The sequence below is a fragment of the Trichophyton verrucosum genome (genome assembly GCF_000151505.1).
Source record: "Trichophyton verrucosum HKI 0517 chromosome Unknown contig00327_1.f1.exp, whole genome shotgun sequence".
In the NCBI taxonomy this organism is placed as follows: Eukaryota; Fungi; Ascomycota; class Eurotiomycetes; order Onygenales; family Arthrodermataceae; genus Trichophyton; species Trichophyton verrucosum.
The window spans coordinates 1-16,114 of record NW_003315426.1 but is presented as its reverse complement, the minus strand read 5'-3'; the positions used below and the strand labels follow the sequence as shown (position 1 = coordinate 16,114).

At 51.0% G+C, this 16,114-nt stretch overlaps 6 protein-coding genes across 6 annotated transcripts; 1 reads left to right on the top strand and 5 right to left on the bottom strand.

Moving 5' to 3' along the window:
• Window positions 1-833: 833 nt before the first annotated feature.
• On the bottom strand, window positions 834-3,192 carry TRV_04162 (uncharacterized protein; the record flags this gene model as incomplete). The annotated part of the gene is made up of 3 exons (XM_003021685.1): window positions 834-1,080; window positions 1,174-2,985; window positions 3,041-3,192. The coding sequence occupies 3 exons, from the start codon at window positions 3,190-3,192 to the stop codon at window positions 834-836; spliced, it is 2,211 nt and encodes a 736-aa protein (XP_003021731.1).
• A 1,666-nt stretch (window positions 3,193-4,858) lies between these two features.
• On the top strand, window positions 4,859-6,990 carry TRV_04160 (MFS myo-inositol transporter, putative; the record flags this gene model as incomplete). The annotated part of the gene is made up of 5 exons (XM_003021684.1): window positions 4,859-5,075; window positions 5,179-5,434; window positions 5,613-6,637; window positions 6,786-6,826; window positions 6,859-6,990. The coding sequence occupies 5 exons, from the start codon at window positions 4,859-4,861 to the stop codon at window positions 6,988-6,990; spliced, it is 1,671 nt and encodes a 556-aa protein (XP_003021730.1).
• A 125-nt stretch (window positions 6,991-7,115) lies between these two features.
• On the bottom strand, window positions 7,116-8,929 carry TRV_04159 (MFS multidrug transporter, putative; the record flags this gene model as incomplete). The annotated part of the gene is made up of 3 exons (XM_003021683.1): window positions 7,116-7,257; window positions 7,313-8,431; window positions 8,484-8,929. 3 exons carry the CDS (start codon window positions 8,927-8,929, stop codon window positions 7,116-7,118), a joined length of 1,707 nt encoding a protein of 568 aa, XP_003021729.1.
• Window positions 8,930-9,881: 952 nt separating this feature from the next.
• Window positions 9,882-10,543, bottom strand: TRV_04158 (uncharacterized protein; the record flags this gene model as incomplete). Its single annotated transcript, XM_003021682.1, has 2 exons — window positions 9,882-10,378; window positions 10,504-10,543. 2 exons carry the CDS (start codon window positions 10,541-10,543, stop codon window positions 9,882-9,884), a joined length of 537 nt encoding a protein of 178 aa, XP_003021728.1.
• A 528-nt stretch (window positions 10,544-11,071) lies between these two features.
• TRV_04157 (uncharacterized protein) lies at window positions 11,072-14,589 on the bottom strand (the record flags this gene model as incomplete). Its single annotated transcript, XM_003021681.1, has 10 exons — window positions 11,072-11,423; window positions 11,497-11,965; window positions 12,025-12,111; window positions 12,192-12,365; window positions 12,426-12,729; window positions 12,804-12,884; window positions 12,950-13,675; window positions 13,773-13,959; window positions 14,093-14,238; window positions 14,353-14,589. 10 exons carry the CDS (start codon window positions 14,587-14,589, stop codon window positions 11,072-11,074), a joined length of 2,763 nt encoding a protein of 920 aa, XP_003021727.1.
• An 878-nt stretch (window positions 14,590-15,467) lies between these two features.
• Window positions 15,468-15,909, bottom strand: TRV_04156 (uncharacterized protein; the record flags this gene model as incomplete). Its single annotated transcript, XM_003021680.1, has 2 exons — window positions 15,468-15,669; window positions 15,692-15,909. Coding segments are annotated over 2 exons (420 nt in total), but the record flags the coding sequence as incomplete, so codon positions are not given.
• Window positions 15,910-16,114: the final 205 nt, after the last annotated feature.

Here is a 16,114-nt window from a genome sequence, read left to right as displayed (position 1 = left end):
TACTCTGTAGAAAAGGACCAAGTGATGCTTGAGATGGGAAGAGAGAGGAGAGGAGAGAGAGAGAGAGCCTGGAGAGAGGCCTCAAGGGGAAAAACCGGGGACGCAGGGCTGGCTCCGGGGGTTGAGTTGACTTTTGCTGGCCAGGAACAGCGAACCGCCAGCCAGCAACACGCCCTTTATGTTACGACAGTGGACTCTCCTCGCCTGCGGGCCGAACACTCGTTCTGCTGCCTGTTGCTCGTCTACAGATGCCACTACGACAGAGTACGTCCTGCTCGCCTTCTTCTACTGTACTGCAGATACATGCACGGTCTGGCTGATCTTCATCTTTTATCATGTCTCGATCTTCGTCCTGTTCAACTCCAGAGCAAGGAAAAAGGGGCAGTACCGCCGTTCGAGTAATACAGTTACATACGCCGCCTCGCACAAGGAAGTGGCAGTGGCTTGACGCCCGTAACGCCATTACTTACCGTACGGCTAATACGCGAATACGAGGCTCTGTTGCTATTTATAGGATACAAAACGAGGGCCATGAAAGGGCAGAATAGCATAGCATAGCATAGAAGTTATATATATATATATAACTAGCTAGAGGAAGGCAAAGCGCTGATGAAGATGGCCAGATAGAACACCTAGCAGAAGCACCGTCTATAAGTAGATACAAAAAAGTCGAAAAGAAAGGATGCGGGAGCAACAGACACTCGACCCCGAGATTATAAGCGAAAGATATATGTGAATGTGTATATATGTATAATGTTAGCAGAATATAGACAAATTAGACATCAAGAAGAGGAAGGGAGGCAAAAAGGTAGGACAGCATGTGAGGCGTCAGGTCAAGTACGCATCTCCCACTGGGGCTTAAGGTTGGAGCTAAAGTCGTCTCGTGTCCCAACTGTGTCGGCTGGCAGACGACTGACGCGGTAGGCGCCCGAGCGGATGTTGTGAGCCTGCAGAGCAGATATGCCAGTGCGGTTGCTGCGGATACTGCCTGCGTCGCTGCCGGTGCCGGATTCGTTCTTGAAGCGAGGCGGTGGTGCAAAGTCGAGGGCAGTGTACGTGCCGGACTTACGGAGGGCATGACTGTAACGCTGATTGTTAGAACCAACCCTAACCCTAAACTCTAACGAAACCAAATATTCAACGTGATTAGTTAAAAAGCAGGAAACAACTTACGGGCTGGGGACGGAGGGAAGTTCGTCAAAGGATGAGACAAGAGGACTATGCGAGGGGACCATGAGATTGTAATGTTGCAAGCCGCCCAGGGGGGTCTCCGGTCGACCGGCCTGGCGGTCTCGAGCCCGAGGACCTGGTGCAAAGTCGATAGGCAGGAAGGTGTCGTCCTTGAGTTTATGCGGAGTAGGCAGGATGTGCAAGGGTGAAGGTGGCGGAAGAGGCTTCTTTTGCCGTGGATGAGGAATGCGACCTGAAGCAGAAGAGAAGGCCCGTGGACCGCCCATGGGGTGACCACCACTTGCCAGGGAATTTGTAGCGCTGTGGGCGAATCCCCTGTTCATACCACCCATGCCAGGTGGCGGCTGATGGCCTACCCCTGGGTGACGGCGTGGAGGGAAGGCAGGAGGCATCCTTGGGGGAGGAGTCATTGCTCGACGAGGCAGAGGCTGAGCAAAGGGTGCAGCTGGGTTGGGCAGTGGAGGCACATCGCCGTAGTCCTCGATGTAGTCCTGCTGGAAGGGTTTGCTCTCGTCGAAATATTCTTTGTAGAACGATCGGATGCGGTTTGCTCGCTGCTCGGGGTTGTCTGATGGGTCCTCAGGCGGCAGTGGCCGAATCCCCATGGTAAGTCTACGGGTATCAATGAGGTGGTTGGAGTCGTAGTACTGGTCATAAACGTCGTGGATGCTGTCCGTCCCATCATCCCCTTCTTCTGGATATCCGTGTCCATATTCGTCACCATGTAGCTGCTGGTGCTGCTGCTGCTCTTCGGCAGGCATGATGTTGAACTGTGGCAGACCTGAAGCGAGCTTGGTTTCGTCACCGTAGTCACTATCAGCATCACCCTGTTGATGTCCAGTAACAGCAGTAGCAGCAGGTATGGAAGACGGCCCCAAGTTGAAATCCAATTTTGGTCCATCATTGGCCGAAAATGCCAGGCCTGGGAGAGAAGGATGACCGTCCTGCTGGTTGGAGGCACTGACTTGTTTTTTCTGGTCGTCTGGTGTCGATGATCTGCTACCACTGTGGATGAATTGACCCAGGTAATTGTGGCTACTTCGCAGGGCCGGGTCTTTGCTCCCCGCAGCACCCATCTGATGATTATCGTCGCCGGTGTTACTGCTAGTGCCACTGTTGTTGTTGTCGCTGTTGTTTGTGATTTCCTTGTGGTTATTGTTGTTGTTGTAGTTATTGCTTATAGAAGAGGGAAGGCCCAACTCGTCAAAACGATTGTCAAATGGCAGATGAGCTGGCTGTGGTGGGCTGGGGGATTCAGCCGGGACGGCAGCTAAAGGGGGTGAAGTGGACATGCGTTGCGCGTTCCGAAGCAGATTCTGAGACATGTCGTCGCCTAGACCGCCATTGTGGTGATGTTGACCATCAGCACCACCTACACGTCGACTGCTTCCGGCCGTATAGCTAGAGGCATCATCTGCGTTGTTATGTCGACGGGTAGGGGTATTTGATCTGATGCTGCCATTGCCATCAAAGGCTATCCCGTACTTATCCTCGCCCGGGATTGTTCGAGAAAGAGAGTGCAGCGAGCCACGGGACTTTTGCAGTCCTGGCGGCAGGAAATAGGGGCTATCCATGGCCCAATCCATGGACATACCGGGCTTGTGGCCGTCGCCGTTCTTTTCGACTCCCTGACCGCCCCCTGTCCGGACTTTGGCTCCGTTGTTAGACGCAGGAACATCATCAAGGCCATAGTCGAGGGCCTTGATTTTGTCCTGCTCGTCTTCCTTCCGCAGTTTCTTGACATGGCGTCTGTGGAGAAGGAAGAAGACTATGAAAGCACAAACAAGGGGGATCCTATAGCCTTGTTATTAGTACTAATCATGACTTCCTAGGTAGGTTCTAGACATACACAACACCAAGAGCAATGGCCACTGTAGGCGTCTCAGTGAGTCCTGGGCCGCAATCCTTCCCCGCATTGTTATCAGGACTACAGGTCGCATCTCGGCGTGGGACAAGGCGTGTAGTGTCAGGTCTCTCTCTCCGCTCCGGCGGCCGTGCCATCGGCTCTGCCACGGCCGGCTCTTCGACTCTGGTTAGGAGAGGAATCCGGTGATTTGGGATCGGGGCCGAGCGAACGATGAGAGCAGGAACGGGAACATCGCCCCCTTGAGGCCCCCGGGGACGATGATGGAGGTTGTGGTTGTGGTGGTGGTTATGCATCGCAAAATAGCCGTCGTAGTTGATCCAGGTCGTGGTGGTTCAGGTCATGAAAGATACAGAAGAGTCGCACCAAAAAGACAGCAACACAGGGTAAAATGGACGAGTCGTAAATCTAGCAGTCCGTTACGCCAAACCAGAGAGCCGCAATGTATTGAGTGAGTGTTAAAGATATCGCGATATTTCTTTATCCTGTGTAAACGACAGATGGGTGACAAAAAAAATAAAAACGAAGGTTAAAGAAGGGTCCCCCGGCACAGCCCTGGAGAAGTAAACAGAGCAGGAGTCGGCAGCGAGCGCGGCGCCTCAGGCCATCAAAGGAGCGGAACGACCTGTCAGCAGGTCAGGCTGGACGGCGGAGACGGTGAAGACGTCGAGAGATGAAGTCGAGCTCGATGTCGGGGGATGAGAAGACGAGCGGCGGAAGAAAAAGGCGTGAAGTCGAGAAAAGGACGAAGGGAGGAAAAGGGAGAAGCCGCCCCTGCCCGGCCGCTGATTGGCCGGTGCCTGGATAGCACTAAAAAAAGAAAAAAGCGGCGCCTGCGACAAGCCTGAAATCTCGCATGAAGGAAGACAGGCCGACGGGCCAGACAGCGCTGGGCGAACGGGGGCAGATATAGCCCGGGTATACATGCATGCCAGCTCACATTTCCACTCTGGCTCGTTTACCTGTCAAGAGTCCGGACGTCTTTTGCTTGTCTTCCTTTTCGTATATATTTTTTGTGATCTTCGATATCGCTATTTTCTTCTTCTTTTCTTTTCTTTTTCTTGATTCGCTGCAAAAAAACAAAAACTTGGATTATCTTTTCTTTTTCAAGGTTTAAATTGTTAGGTAATATATCACGTGATTTTAGCTTAAATAAGCTATGGATGGGTTCATTATTAGTAATCCACTCTGTGCGATGCGACTATCGAATCTTTCGAATCTATCGAATCTCTACGGAGTATCGAACCGACCTCCAGCCATTGCGTCGTCCTGGGCGCTTCTGGCCCCCTTCTGTCCGGCGCAGCTGACTACGTAAGCATCATCTCGCCAGAGAGTGCAAGGTGGAACTGTACCTCGGGAAGTGTAAGTACGGAGATGCTAAGTACATGGATATATTCCTTAACCACAGAGGCTAAGCTGCAGGATGCGATGGATGGGCTCAGGTACCAAATCCACCCCAAGACCCCTGGAAAAGTGCTTGTTCTGCCCCTGATTTCGCTGGCTTAAGTAAGCAGAAGGGTCAAAAGCGGTTTGTGGCGGGCTAACCTGATCCAGACTAGTATAAATCACGTGAATAGCTTTATTCCACGTGATGCTCATCTGGTCGCGTGGATGCAGGGAGAAAGGCCAAGAAGCTGAGCAGTTGATATAAAAAGGGGGGACACAGAGAGCATCACCCCAATATCCCAGTGTCATGCAAGGAGTTACCACGCTGTGTATATAAACACTGCCTGCCTAATATCTTTTTGACGTTGAAGTTGAGAGCCGCGAGCAAAGGTGGAGGTGGACCTTGAGCTAGAGTCGATGGCGAGTGCTAAGGACGATACCCTTGATGCCACAGCTCCGTTGCTCGAAGGCCCTCACCATGATAATACCAGTCCATCAGGCCCGGGAAACGAAGCTGGTGCAGCCGTTAGCGCTGACCCGTCTGCTACAAGCACAGCAACCTGGTTTATTTGGGCGTTGACCTTCGCCGCCGGTATCAGCGGCTTCTTGTTCGGATATGAGTATGTCCAAGCATGTATGAATGTACTACTATACCACAAAGATTATAATCTTACTATTTATACTCGAACCCCATAGTACCGGAGTTATATCGTCAACCCTAGTGTCGATCGGAACAGATCTCTCTCAGCGCGAGTTAACCATCCTTGACAGGAGTTTGATCACATCTTCGACCAGCCTCTTTGCGCTTATAGCCAGCCCCCTAGGAGGTGTACTGGGTGATAAAGTTGGCCGCAAGCCTGCAATAATCATCTCCGGTGTCTTATTCATTATCGGGTCTCTATGGCAGGGCATCACTTCCACCGTTTGGGGGATGATATCCGGCCGGAGTTTGGTAGGACTGGCCATAGGCATGTCAAGTTTGATAACACCACTGTAACCTCCACTACTATGCCCCCAGCTTTTGAACAATGCCAAATACTTACTTTTGTCTTCCCAGGTATATCTCTGAGCTCTCTCCGTCACACCTACGTGGCAGGATGGTGACTGTACTTAGCCTCCTCGTGACTGGAGGGCAGGTGATAGCTTACATCGTAGGGTGGCTTCTGTCCAGCCAGCCTGGAGGCTGGAGATGGATGGTTGGTCTTGGTTCTTCACCTGGTATCATACAACTTTTGATACTTGCTTTTCTCCCCGAGACTCCAAGGTGGCTTGTTCGCGCCAGCCGGGTGAATGAAGCTCGCCAGATCATGCGAAGAGTCTACGGTGACACCAAGCAGAGTAACCAGATTGTTGAACATATTCTTCGAGACATCAAGCAGGAAGTACTACATGCCTCGGCTGAGACAGACACTCGGCCAGGTGACTCTACTAGAGCCAGCTCTGCATCCACCACACCAAGGCTATGGTTGCACAAAGTCAAAAGAACATACACTGAGCTCTTCACTATCGGCTGCCACCGCCGTGCACTCATCATAGCATGTACACTCCAGGGTCTCCAGCAGCTCTGCGGCTTCAATTCACTCATGTACTTCGCGGCAACAATATTCAAGTCTCTCTCCTTCTCCTCGCCAACCCTCACGTCTCTCTCTGTCGCAGGAACAAATTTCGTCTTCACGTTTCTCGCCTATGCGCTCATTGACCGTATCGGCCGTCGTCGTATACTGCTATACTCAATTCCAGTCATGGTTGTGTCACTCGTTATCTGCGCCATTGCATTCCCATCAACATCTCTCGGTGATGGGGGTGCCTCGGGAACGCCAGCTCCGAAAAACTCCCAGGCCGCTATCATACTGCTCTGTCTCACGACATACACTGCATCTTACGCTTCCGGGTTAGGCAATGTACCATGGCAACAGTCGGAACTCTTCCCACTTAGCGTGCGAAGCCTTGGCTCTGCCCTAGCAACGGGTACGAACTGGGGATCTAACTTCATCATTGGCTTGACTTTCCTACCAATGATGCGATGGATGGGAGCTGGGTGGACTTTTTTCCTATATGCCCTTATCTGTGCCATTGGATGGGTGGGCATATGGAGGATTTACCCCGAAATGACAGGGTTGGGTCTCGAGGATGTCAGAGGCTTGCTTGACCAAGGTTGGGGTGTAGAGCAGAGTTGGCAGATATTTGTAGCGAGAAGTAAATTTTCTACTGATACATAGAGCAAGTTACCCTTTGTTGGCATTCATAATTTCAGTATGGTTCACCTATTGTTTCCCCACTACATGCAGCGCTTTGTACTAGACTGGAGCCGAAACACAAACACAGATATATATATACACTCTAGCTGGCATGCTGAAGAACAGAATGTACCTGAATCATGACAGGGTATATCGCAATCCAATCCAAAAGCAAACCAGAACAGAGAAGGGTATAAATGCACATTAAAAAAAGAAGAACAAGAAGAAGAAGAAATCAAGACCGGCATTACGGAATCGGATGGAGATATATATATTCCTACATATCTCGCTCCATTTCCTGCTCGAGTGTAAATTTGGGTCCGAATTTACTCTTCGCACGGATGCGGTGGCCATAGAAGTAAAATATCACCGGGATCGGGCAGAGAACCGCAGAAAAGCAGCCCAACAGCGTCCCTGCCCAGTTTATTCCAAGACCTTTAAACTATAGATATCATTAGATATGCATGGCAACAGGAGAAACGTTGGGTAACAAAACTCACCATGTACGAAGCAAACAGCGGGAAGACAGCTCCGGCAAGCGATCGAAGAAGAGTGTTTGCTGCAATGGCAGATGCGGCACTAGACACAGATTAGCCGAGATAACAAGTGCAAAGTATTCTCTATGGAGACGTACAATACTAGATAGGCATCAATAATATAATTGAGACTTTGCAAGAAAATAACCAGCAGCCCAAATCCGGTAAACACGCCTGAAGCAGTGGGAGCCATCCAATGTATATCGGCTTTATACCCGGTCCATCCAAACCAGAAGAGACCAATTGAGAATGACACTCCACCTGCCATAACATGTGGCAATCTCCATTCAGGAACAGTCACCCCGCCGTTAGCTTCTAGTTTGCGTATATACCATGGCTGAGAGAGAATGATTGATGCACCTCCAATGAGCTGGCCGATGATCATCCCAAAGTAAGGTAGGCCACCAACACCTTTGTTGAATCCGTGAATCTGCTGGAAGACGATCGGGTAGGCAGTGAGGAACAGATAGAGCAGTCCATAGATGAAGGCCAAGTAAATACTGAGAAGGAGGACAATTGGTTCAGTAAATAGAATCTTCAGCGGACGAGAGAAGTTCTTCTCGACAAGCTCGCTAAACTCGACTTCGATTTCCTCCTGTTTGGCGTGGATGCCCCAGTTCTTAGTCAGGCGGCGGAGTTCAGCAGCCTTTTCGATGAGGACTACAGGCGGATAGGTTTCTGCGAGGAAGAAGACGTTGAGAATGAGCGCAGAAGCCCCCAAGATCCCCGGCAGGAAAGCTGTCCAGCGCCAGCCCAAGTAGGAATCGACGATAAAGCCACCAATAAAGGGTGCTAGCAAAGGTCCAGTGAAGACTGTCATAGAGAACGGGGTAATTGCAAGACCACGCAGGCGGTTGTCAAACATATCTGAGAAGACAGCAGCCACGACTGCAACAGGACAGGCCCCGAAGAAGCCGCCAAAGAAGCGGCAGAGCATGACCGTCTGCAGGTCCTTGGCTGACGCAAGGCCGAATTGGAAAATGGTGAAGCCAACGCTGCCGAGGATTATGGGGAATCGTCTGCCACGGAGCTCGGATAGAGGAGCCCAAATGATAGGGCCTGTAGCGTAACCCAAGACGAAGAGAGAGAGGCCCAGAATGCCTACTTCAGTCGAGACGCCAAATTGACGAGACACTTCGATAGTGGCAGTGGAGAAGATGCTGCTGGTAAAGGATGAGATAATGGTCGTCCATGCTAGTATCAGCGCAGTGAATATCCTATAGTCGTTAGTTACCCCTGATCTGATATTGCCGAGGGATATATACTTACTTCCGCTTCAGGGACCAATTCTGAGGGTGTAGAGGATCATCTGGCCCATCAAACTCGACGACGTACTCTTCCTTCTCGGGCAGAGGAGGAGGATACGGCTTTCCTGCACCAAATGGAGGTAGCGGTTTATCCAGCGGCCGTGATCGGGTAGAGCCGACAGTCTCGTTGTGTTGACTGCGCTGGGTGGCCATGCGACTGAGCAAGGTGGGGTGGCGCTCGAGGTCGCGAGTCGTAGCCCGGGACATGCAGGCAGAGATATCATATCCATTGCTGCCGCTGTTGATGGCATGGACATCTGTGTGATGGGTGGCTATGGGCTCGAGGGCGGAGGAGTGGCCCGAGGTGCCTGAGCTAGACATAATGGAGTGGGAGCGAGACGGGACGGGAGTCTCGTAGTCTGGCCGAACAGACGACTGGTCCGCCGCCATCTTCTCGAGGTCAGGCATCATGGAAGAGGTCTTCGTACGGTGTTGAGGTCGAAGCTGGTGAGATGCGACGCTGCGATGGCCCTTGATAGCTTCTTTCTGGTGCCGTAGACGACTGATAGCTATGCGACTGACTGCCAAGCAGGCAGTTCCTCGGTACTGGCAGAGCCAATTGACAGAGGATGAATCGTCCTCGCGCGCATCTACAGCAAGATACCAGAGGGAGAGACAGACGTCCAGAGATGAGTTCTCTGCTCGGTCTTCCGCAGTCTAGGTAACTAGTGGGGGGCTGGCAGGGTTAGTTTGCCATCCTTGACGATACTTATCCACCATTAGTATCAACTGCCACGATGCAGGTCCCTTGCCGTCCCATCCTCTTCAGCCTGCTATCGCCGTCGAGATTCGTGATTCTCCTCTCTATTTGTTCGTCTGTTGGCCTGTCAAGTCTCTTCTTTATCAAGAAGTAGATGGAGGACTCGCCTGCGGTTGGTTGTTTTTTGCCGAGCGAACAGCCGAGCTAGCAAGCGAGACAGTCAATTTAACCAGTTTTAGACGAAAACTTGCATGTAGTTTCTCCTACAAGGCTTCTGATTGGTCTAACTTATTTAATATCATGTGACTTGAATAAACTAATGAAGATAATGGATTATATAATCGACACTATTGAGACTTCCTGTACAACGGCGTGCGGCCTGGTAGGCGTTGATAGAGGATATGCAGGGCCCAGGATCTATCAAGGAAAGACGAGTAAAGACGAGTAACTAGTCATCTATTTCAGCCTTAACCATATGTTACTGAATACTACTTCTTGACGGGTTTGAAATATAAAAAAGGGGGAGATGATAAGATGCTGATTGCTTCCCGTTTAGTATAGTAGGAACAGTAATAGTTAACACATCCATCCATGGATCCATTGCAAGGATCCAAGGTTAAACTACGCCACATAGCCTGAAGCTGGCCAACTCCAAGACTGCTAACTTCCATGGACAAACTGGACAAGCTCATCGTAAGCCTTGTCCAACTCGTCGTTGACTATGACTTTGTCAAAAAAGCCCGGAATATCAGCATAGCTGAGTTCGATAGTAGATTGGGCAAGTCGGTGCTGGATATCCTCTTCTGCCTCAGTACCCCGTCTCCTAAGCCGGGCTTCAAGGCATTCCAGGCTGGGCGGTACAATAAATACATACCGGGCATCAATACTAGAGGCTGCCTTTAATTGCTTGACACCCTGTATGTCAATATCAAGCACGGCAATGAGTCCCTTCTCAGCCAAGCCCGAGATGGTTTGCTTACTCGTACCATAACGGTGACCGTTGAAGGTGGCATATTCAACGAACCCATCTTGTGAGACGAGTGCAGAAAATGCATCATCCTTTGTAAAGTAATAGGCTACACCCTCAACTTCCCCAGGTCGTGGTCCCCGTGTAGTATGAGATACTGTAAAGGCAAATGTATCAGGGTAAGACTTGACTAGTCTTTGGCACAATGTGCCTTTGCCAACGCCCGAGGGCCCCGAAATGATGATGGGCCGGCAGTCAGGAGGTCTACCTGTAAAAACTAGGCCGGTTAACGTTGAGTCTCACTCGGCAACTGACTCATAACTTGGCTAACCAACATAAACTTGCCGTGAGACATGACCGTCGAGCAGTATTAAATGATCAGAAGGTCACCAAATTTGAGACTTGGGCCAGGAATGGGTCGCCAGTATGATGTAGTGGTGGATATTGTGTATAACAGAGTGGCAAAGCAGCTCAACGACGGTGAGTGTGGCGCATGACGTTGCGAGTGGAAGCTCCAAGGACTCAGCTGCCGTTTAGGCACCGACGTTCTTACTGTTAGGTAGGTAGCTCCGAACTGTTTATTGCTTCTCCGTCGTTCCGAGCCAGAAGGCAATGGAAGAGTTTTATAGCTGTCCACTAGTGTGACGTCATACAACCCCCGATCTTTAATTTCCTGGCCAATGACAATCGAGGGTCTCCGGTTTGCGCGGGTAGATCCCATCACGTGCATAAGTAAGCATGGATGGATCTTTTCCTGTTTAGGTAATCGAGACTACACTGGATGAAAGAGTTGGAGAAGTTCATGATCGTTCATTTCATTTTTGTCATGGCTGGGGTATGCAACTTTTTGTTTTAGCCGTTATAAAGCGAAGATACAACTAATTTAATGAGCCTTAGCGACACCAGCTGCGTCAGCTTGGGCAATGATTCTCTTCTTGTACGCATTGACGTCTCCAGGGAATTTCTCTACGGTCCCCTTGTCGCAGACCCACAGACTGGTGCAGACATTTTGTACCATTGTAACGTCGTGGGAGACGATCAGGACACCGCCCTGGAAATTGTTGAGAGCGTCAGTCATAGCGTCCATGGCCTCGATATCGAGGTGATTGGACGGTTCGTCAAGGACGAGGATGTGTGGGTTTGTCAGGGATATGCAGGCAAATGCAACACGGGACTTTTGACCTCCAGAAAGGAGTTCAAGTTTTTGAAGACCGGTCATGCCAGTAATGCCGAATCTAAAGGTAAACAAAAAAAAGTTAGTATTTAGTTTTAATGAGTGAAAGAGAGGGAGGACCCTGGTAGACTTACGCTCCAAGGTGTCGTCGGTATTCTTCCTCGGTCTTTCCGGGGTACTTTTTAGCCATGAACCCCACAGCAGAGGTGGTCATGTCTAGGGCATCGACGTGATGTTGGGCAAAGAAACCAATGCGGAGCCTTGGGTGTTGGGAGATCAGTCCACTGGAAGGCTGTAGTTGGCCGGTAAGCAGTTTCAAGACCGTGGTTTTACCAGCACCGTTAGGACCAACAATGCCGATTCGTGAATCAAGCTGGACGTCTAGGTCGACATTGCGAAGTAGGACGTTATCCTTCGTATAGCCGAACGTGACATCCGTCATCTGGATGATTGGAGGGGAAAGCTTCTCGACGTCGGGGAATTTGAAGTGAACAGTATACTCGCTCTCCGGGGGTTCAAGAACCGGCATCTTTTCCAGCTTCTTGATTCTAGACTGTGCTTCAGCAGCCTTGGAGGCATTGTATCTGAACTTGTCGATGAACGCTATAAAGTACAGAGTTACTATTTTTGTCTAATAGGGGGTAGGGATTGGCCTGGTTTACCTTGTAGATGGGCTCTCTGGGCCATTTGGTTTTCATATTCACGCTTGGCATTCTTCTTTCGCTCTTCCTTCGTAGCGTAGAAGGAGTCTATAGAGTTGTTAGATTTGTATTGATTGACTCAAAAAAGAAAAAAAAAAAAAAAAAAAAGGAGAGGACAATGGACGTACCAAAATTAGCACCCTTGTAGTAGTCCAGTCTTTCCGAGTGCTGGTGGATGATATCAGTAGCAACTTCATTAAGGAAAGCCCTGTCGTGAGAAACGACCAGTACGGTGCTGGGGTAAGATTGGAGATAGTTGGAGAGGAAGGTAATGGACGGCACATCCAACATGTTAGACGGTTCTACAGTGGGTCAGCCTCAGCGTTGGATAGTTAAATAATGGAGAAAAAAATAGAACGCACCGTCAAGGAGGAGAAGGTCAGGTTCACAGAAGAGAGCTCGGGCAAGGGCAAGACGCATTCGCCAACCACCGGAGAAAGTCTTGGTAGCGTACTGCTGGCGTTCAGGAGAGAAACCGAGACCGGCCAGGATGCTAGCGGCACGAGGCTCAGCCTTGTCGGACTCCATTTCTGCTAGTTTGGCGTGGATATCAGAGAGTGTGATATCCAGACCCTCTCGTTCCTGGTCAAGCCGTATAGCGTCCTTGGAGGTATCTGCCATGGTAGAGCGCTCCGCCTCGATGGCGGCCAGTTGAGATGATATTTTCTATAAAGTCAAATATATGAATATATCCTTTGTATGAAAAATAATAATGATAGTAATAATAAAAAGAAACATACCTCCTGGTCTGCAAGGAGACGTTTGCGCCATACGTCTGCATCGAGAACTGCCTGTAGAGCCGGGGTATCATCACCAGTAATCTGCAGCAGTGGTTAGTGTGTAAAGTAATGATTGATGGAAAATAGTGAGGATGGAGAGGACTGACCTCTTGCTCGACGTGGAGAATGGAAATGTGTGTGGGAATGGCAACCTCTCTTCTGCTGAGGGCACGCAGGAGGGTAGACTTTCCGATACCGTTCTGGCCGACCATGCCGTAACGCCGGCCGAACGAAAGAGAAAGAGTGGTATCGGTGAGAATGCGTTTACCGCCGATGGAGACGTCGACACCATCGACCTTGATGTCCTTGCTCTTGGTCTGGGAGTCGGCACCAAGCTGCAAGGGGTTGACGGCCATGAAGAACTCCTCGTAGGACTGGGTATCGTTTGCCTGGGTGATGAGCTTTGAAGCTTCATACTCGACGTTCTTCATGATCTTGCGGTCCTGCTTGTCCCTGATCTTGCGCTCGGCCTTTTCGAGCTTCTTCTTGTCGACGCGGGACTCTACTTTGCGGGTATTGGCCGACTCGAGGTCGACGGTGACGCCTGACAGGCCCAGGGTCGAGGAGATGTTGCGCTGCGACCCGACATGGATGGTCTGGTCGAGCTTCTTGGCAGCAGTCGAGGCCATCTGCCTCTTCTCTGGATCGACCGCGCTCAGGGTCGTGATGAACTTTTCCACCAGGTTGCGGACGGCCTCTTCGTTCTGGCTGCTGAAGTCCCCTGAGGCAGAGACGAGCAGGGCGGACACCGTCTCGGCAGCCTCGGACAGCGGGGAGAAGCCGCCGTGCTCTTCATCTCCAGTATATGCTCTGGAGGCATGAGTGAGGTATCCCTAGGCAGAGTCAGCCGGTATTCAAGCATCGATGCATGGCTTCTTGCTGTATATCAAGTCGTCGTCGTCTTCTTCCTTTGCTGCAGTCTCGACTCACCACGGCGTAGTCTGATATCACATGATCTATCGATGGGATTTGGGCTCTTATTTCTGCCTCCATCTTGGTTCCTGCTGTTACCTCTGTCTCCTTTTCTCTTATATCGTCTCCTTTTACTCTCTCTCTCTCTCTTCTTTTCCTATTCCTTCTCGTCGTCGTCGCCGTCGCCGCCTTCTTCTCCTTCTTCCTTTGTGGTTTTTTGGCGGTTAATCATGATTACATAATACAACTAGTTAACTTTCTACAACAACCGAAAATAAAAATAAAAATAAAAATAAAAATAAAAACATCAAAATTCAACGACGATGACAGTGACAGACAGAATAGACAGAATAATAAAGGAAAAACAAGCCAGGTCGAAGCGAGGTAGGACTGATGGAGTTCGAACTCGCAAGCCGTCTGCAGGCAGCTGGGCACTGTCACCGTTTGTCAGGCGCAAAGAGAGTGCCGGAGGATATGATGATGACTACTCCGTATATTCCTTTTCTCCGTGCAGCGTTGACCGGTTACATGTTGGCGGTAGATAGCGGTGCATCCTGTATTCCCCCCTTGCCTGCCTTGCCTGCCCCTTCGGCCGCACCATCTGCATGCAGCTTGGTTCTGCATCATCTGCGCCGTCTCTGCCTGCTCCTGCTCGTCCTGTGCCTGTGCGTGTGCCTGTACCTGTGCCTGTGAGACTGGCAGCACCAGCCTGGCTGCTGTAGAACCTGGCAGCACCAAGCTGCATCCGGGCCCTGTCCTCATCCACCTCCACCTCCCCATGTACGATGGCGCATCCGGCAACGCTGTCGACCCGCCAACCAACCAACCTGCCCAGCTAGGAGGTTGCTCTGCGCTCTGCGGGCCAGGAGCCGGCTAACTCAAATAAAAAGGTACTCCGTAAATAGAAGAGAGAGGGAGAGAGAGAGAGAGAGCGCGGCAGCAGCCAAAGAAGAGAGGGGCGAGGAGCGAGAGGACGATGGGGATGCTCTGCCGCCATCATGAAACAAGGGCCCCCAATCCTGCTGCCCCCTTAGGCAGTGTCCCGGCAGCACACGCTACGCTACGCAGGCCAGGGACCGGGATGCGAATAGAAGAGACGAGCAGCCACAGCCAGCAGCCAGCCAGCAGCCAGCAAGCATCGAGGAGGAAGCACGTCGATGCCAGCACGACGGAGACGCCAAGTTGGCAAGCCGGGCTGTCGATTGGCTGCAGCAGGGAAGTCGCTTGCTGAGATCTGCCCTTTTTCGCTCTGGCGCCAAAGAAGGAGGAAGAAGCAAGCTGGAAAAAGCAACGGAAAGGGGGGAAGGTCGAGCATCCCGTCTCGTCTCAGGCGGTCCTTGGTGCTTTTGTTTTTTTTTTTTTTGTTTTTTTTGTTTTTTTTTGTTTTTTGATATCATCATCATCATCAATCATCATAATCACCATCACGGACTTGGACTTGCAGAGAGCTATCATCGGCATCTCGTCTGGCGGTTGTAGCTGTCTGTCTCTCGGTCTGTCCGTCCGTCTGTCTGTCTGTGTGTCCGCTGTCAGCCCGTATCAACATCACCGTCAACCCCCCCCCCTAGCTCTCTCCTACCAGATATATCAATAATAATATCAAAATATCCCAATATCACCGCCGTATTCGCAGCGTCAGCGCCAGACCTCCACAGCTCCTCCGTATCTGTAACCAGGCAGCCCTAGGGAGATCCACGTCTTCCAAGGCGCCGGCTAGTCAAGATCCAACTTTTTTCTATTCATCATTCCCTTGCCCGCTGCTGGTTTGTCCTGTCTAGCCTGTTTCTGCGCCCTCGCCGTCCCTCGCCGTCGCTCGTCTCTTCGTGCTCTCCCTCGTCCTCGCCGTCTTCTTCGTCCTGCTGCCGCTGCTCCACCAGGCCAGAAACCCTCCTTGAGCCGCCGCTCATCTCGGGCTCTTCAGATCTCAGCTCGCTTACCTGCCTTTTTGCCTTTCCTCTTCTTCTTCCTCCGTCTCGAGTCCGGCCGTTTCTTCCTGATGGAGTCGTAGAGAGAGAGAGAAAGAAAAAATAATTAAAAAAATAGAAAAAAAAATAAGAAAAAAAAGAAGAGAGAGAGAGAGAGAGAGGCCAACGTCCGCCATCCCTGCGGCCTCAAGCAAGGTTGCGCCAGCTCGTCTCGCCGTCGCTTTTTCTTCCTGGTGTTTGTTATTGTTATTGTTGCTGCTGCTGCTGCGGTTTGTTTATCATCATCGCCGTCGCCGTCGACTGCTTCTTCGACTGCTTCTTCGACCTCGCCGTCGCTGTCGATGTCGCCGCCAGCTCCAGCTCTGCCAGCCACCACGATGACTCCGACGTAACGAGCGCTGCCGGATGCTCAGTCTCGCCCGTCCTCGCCTTCTC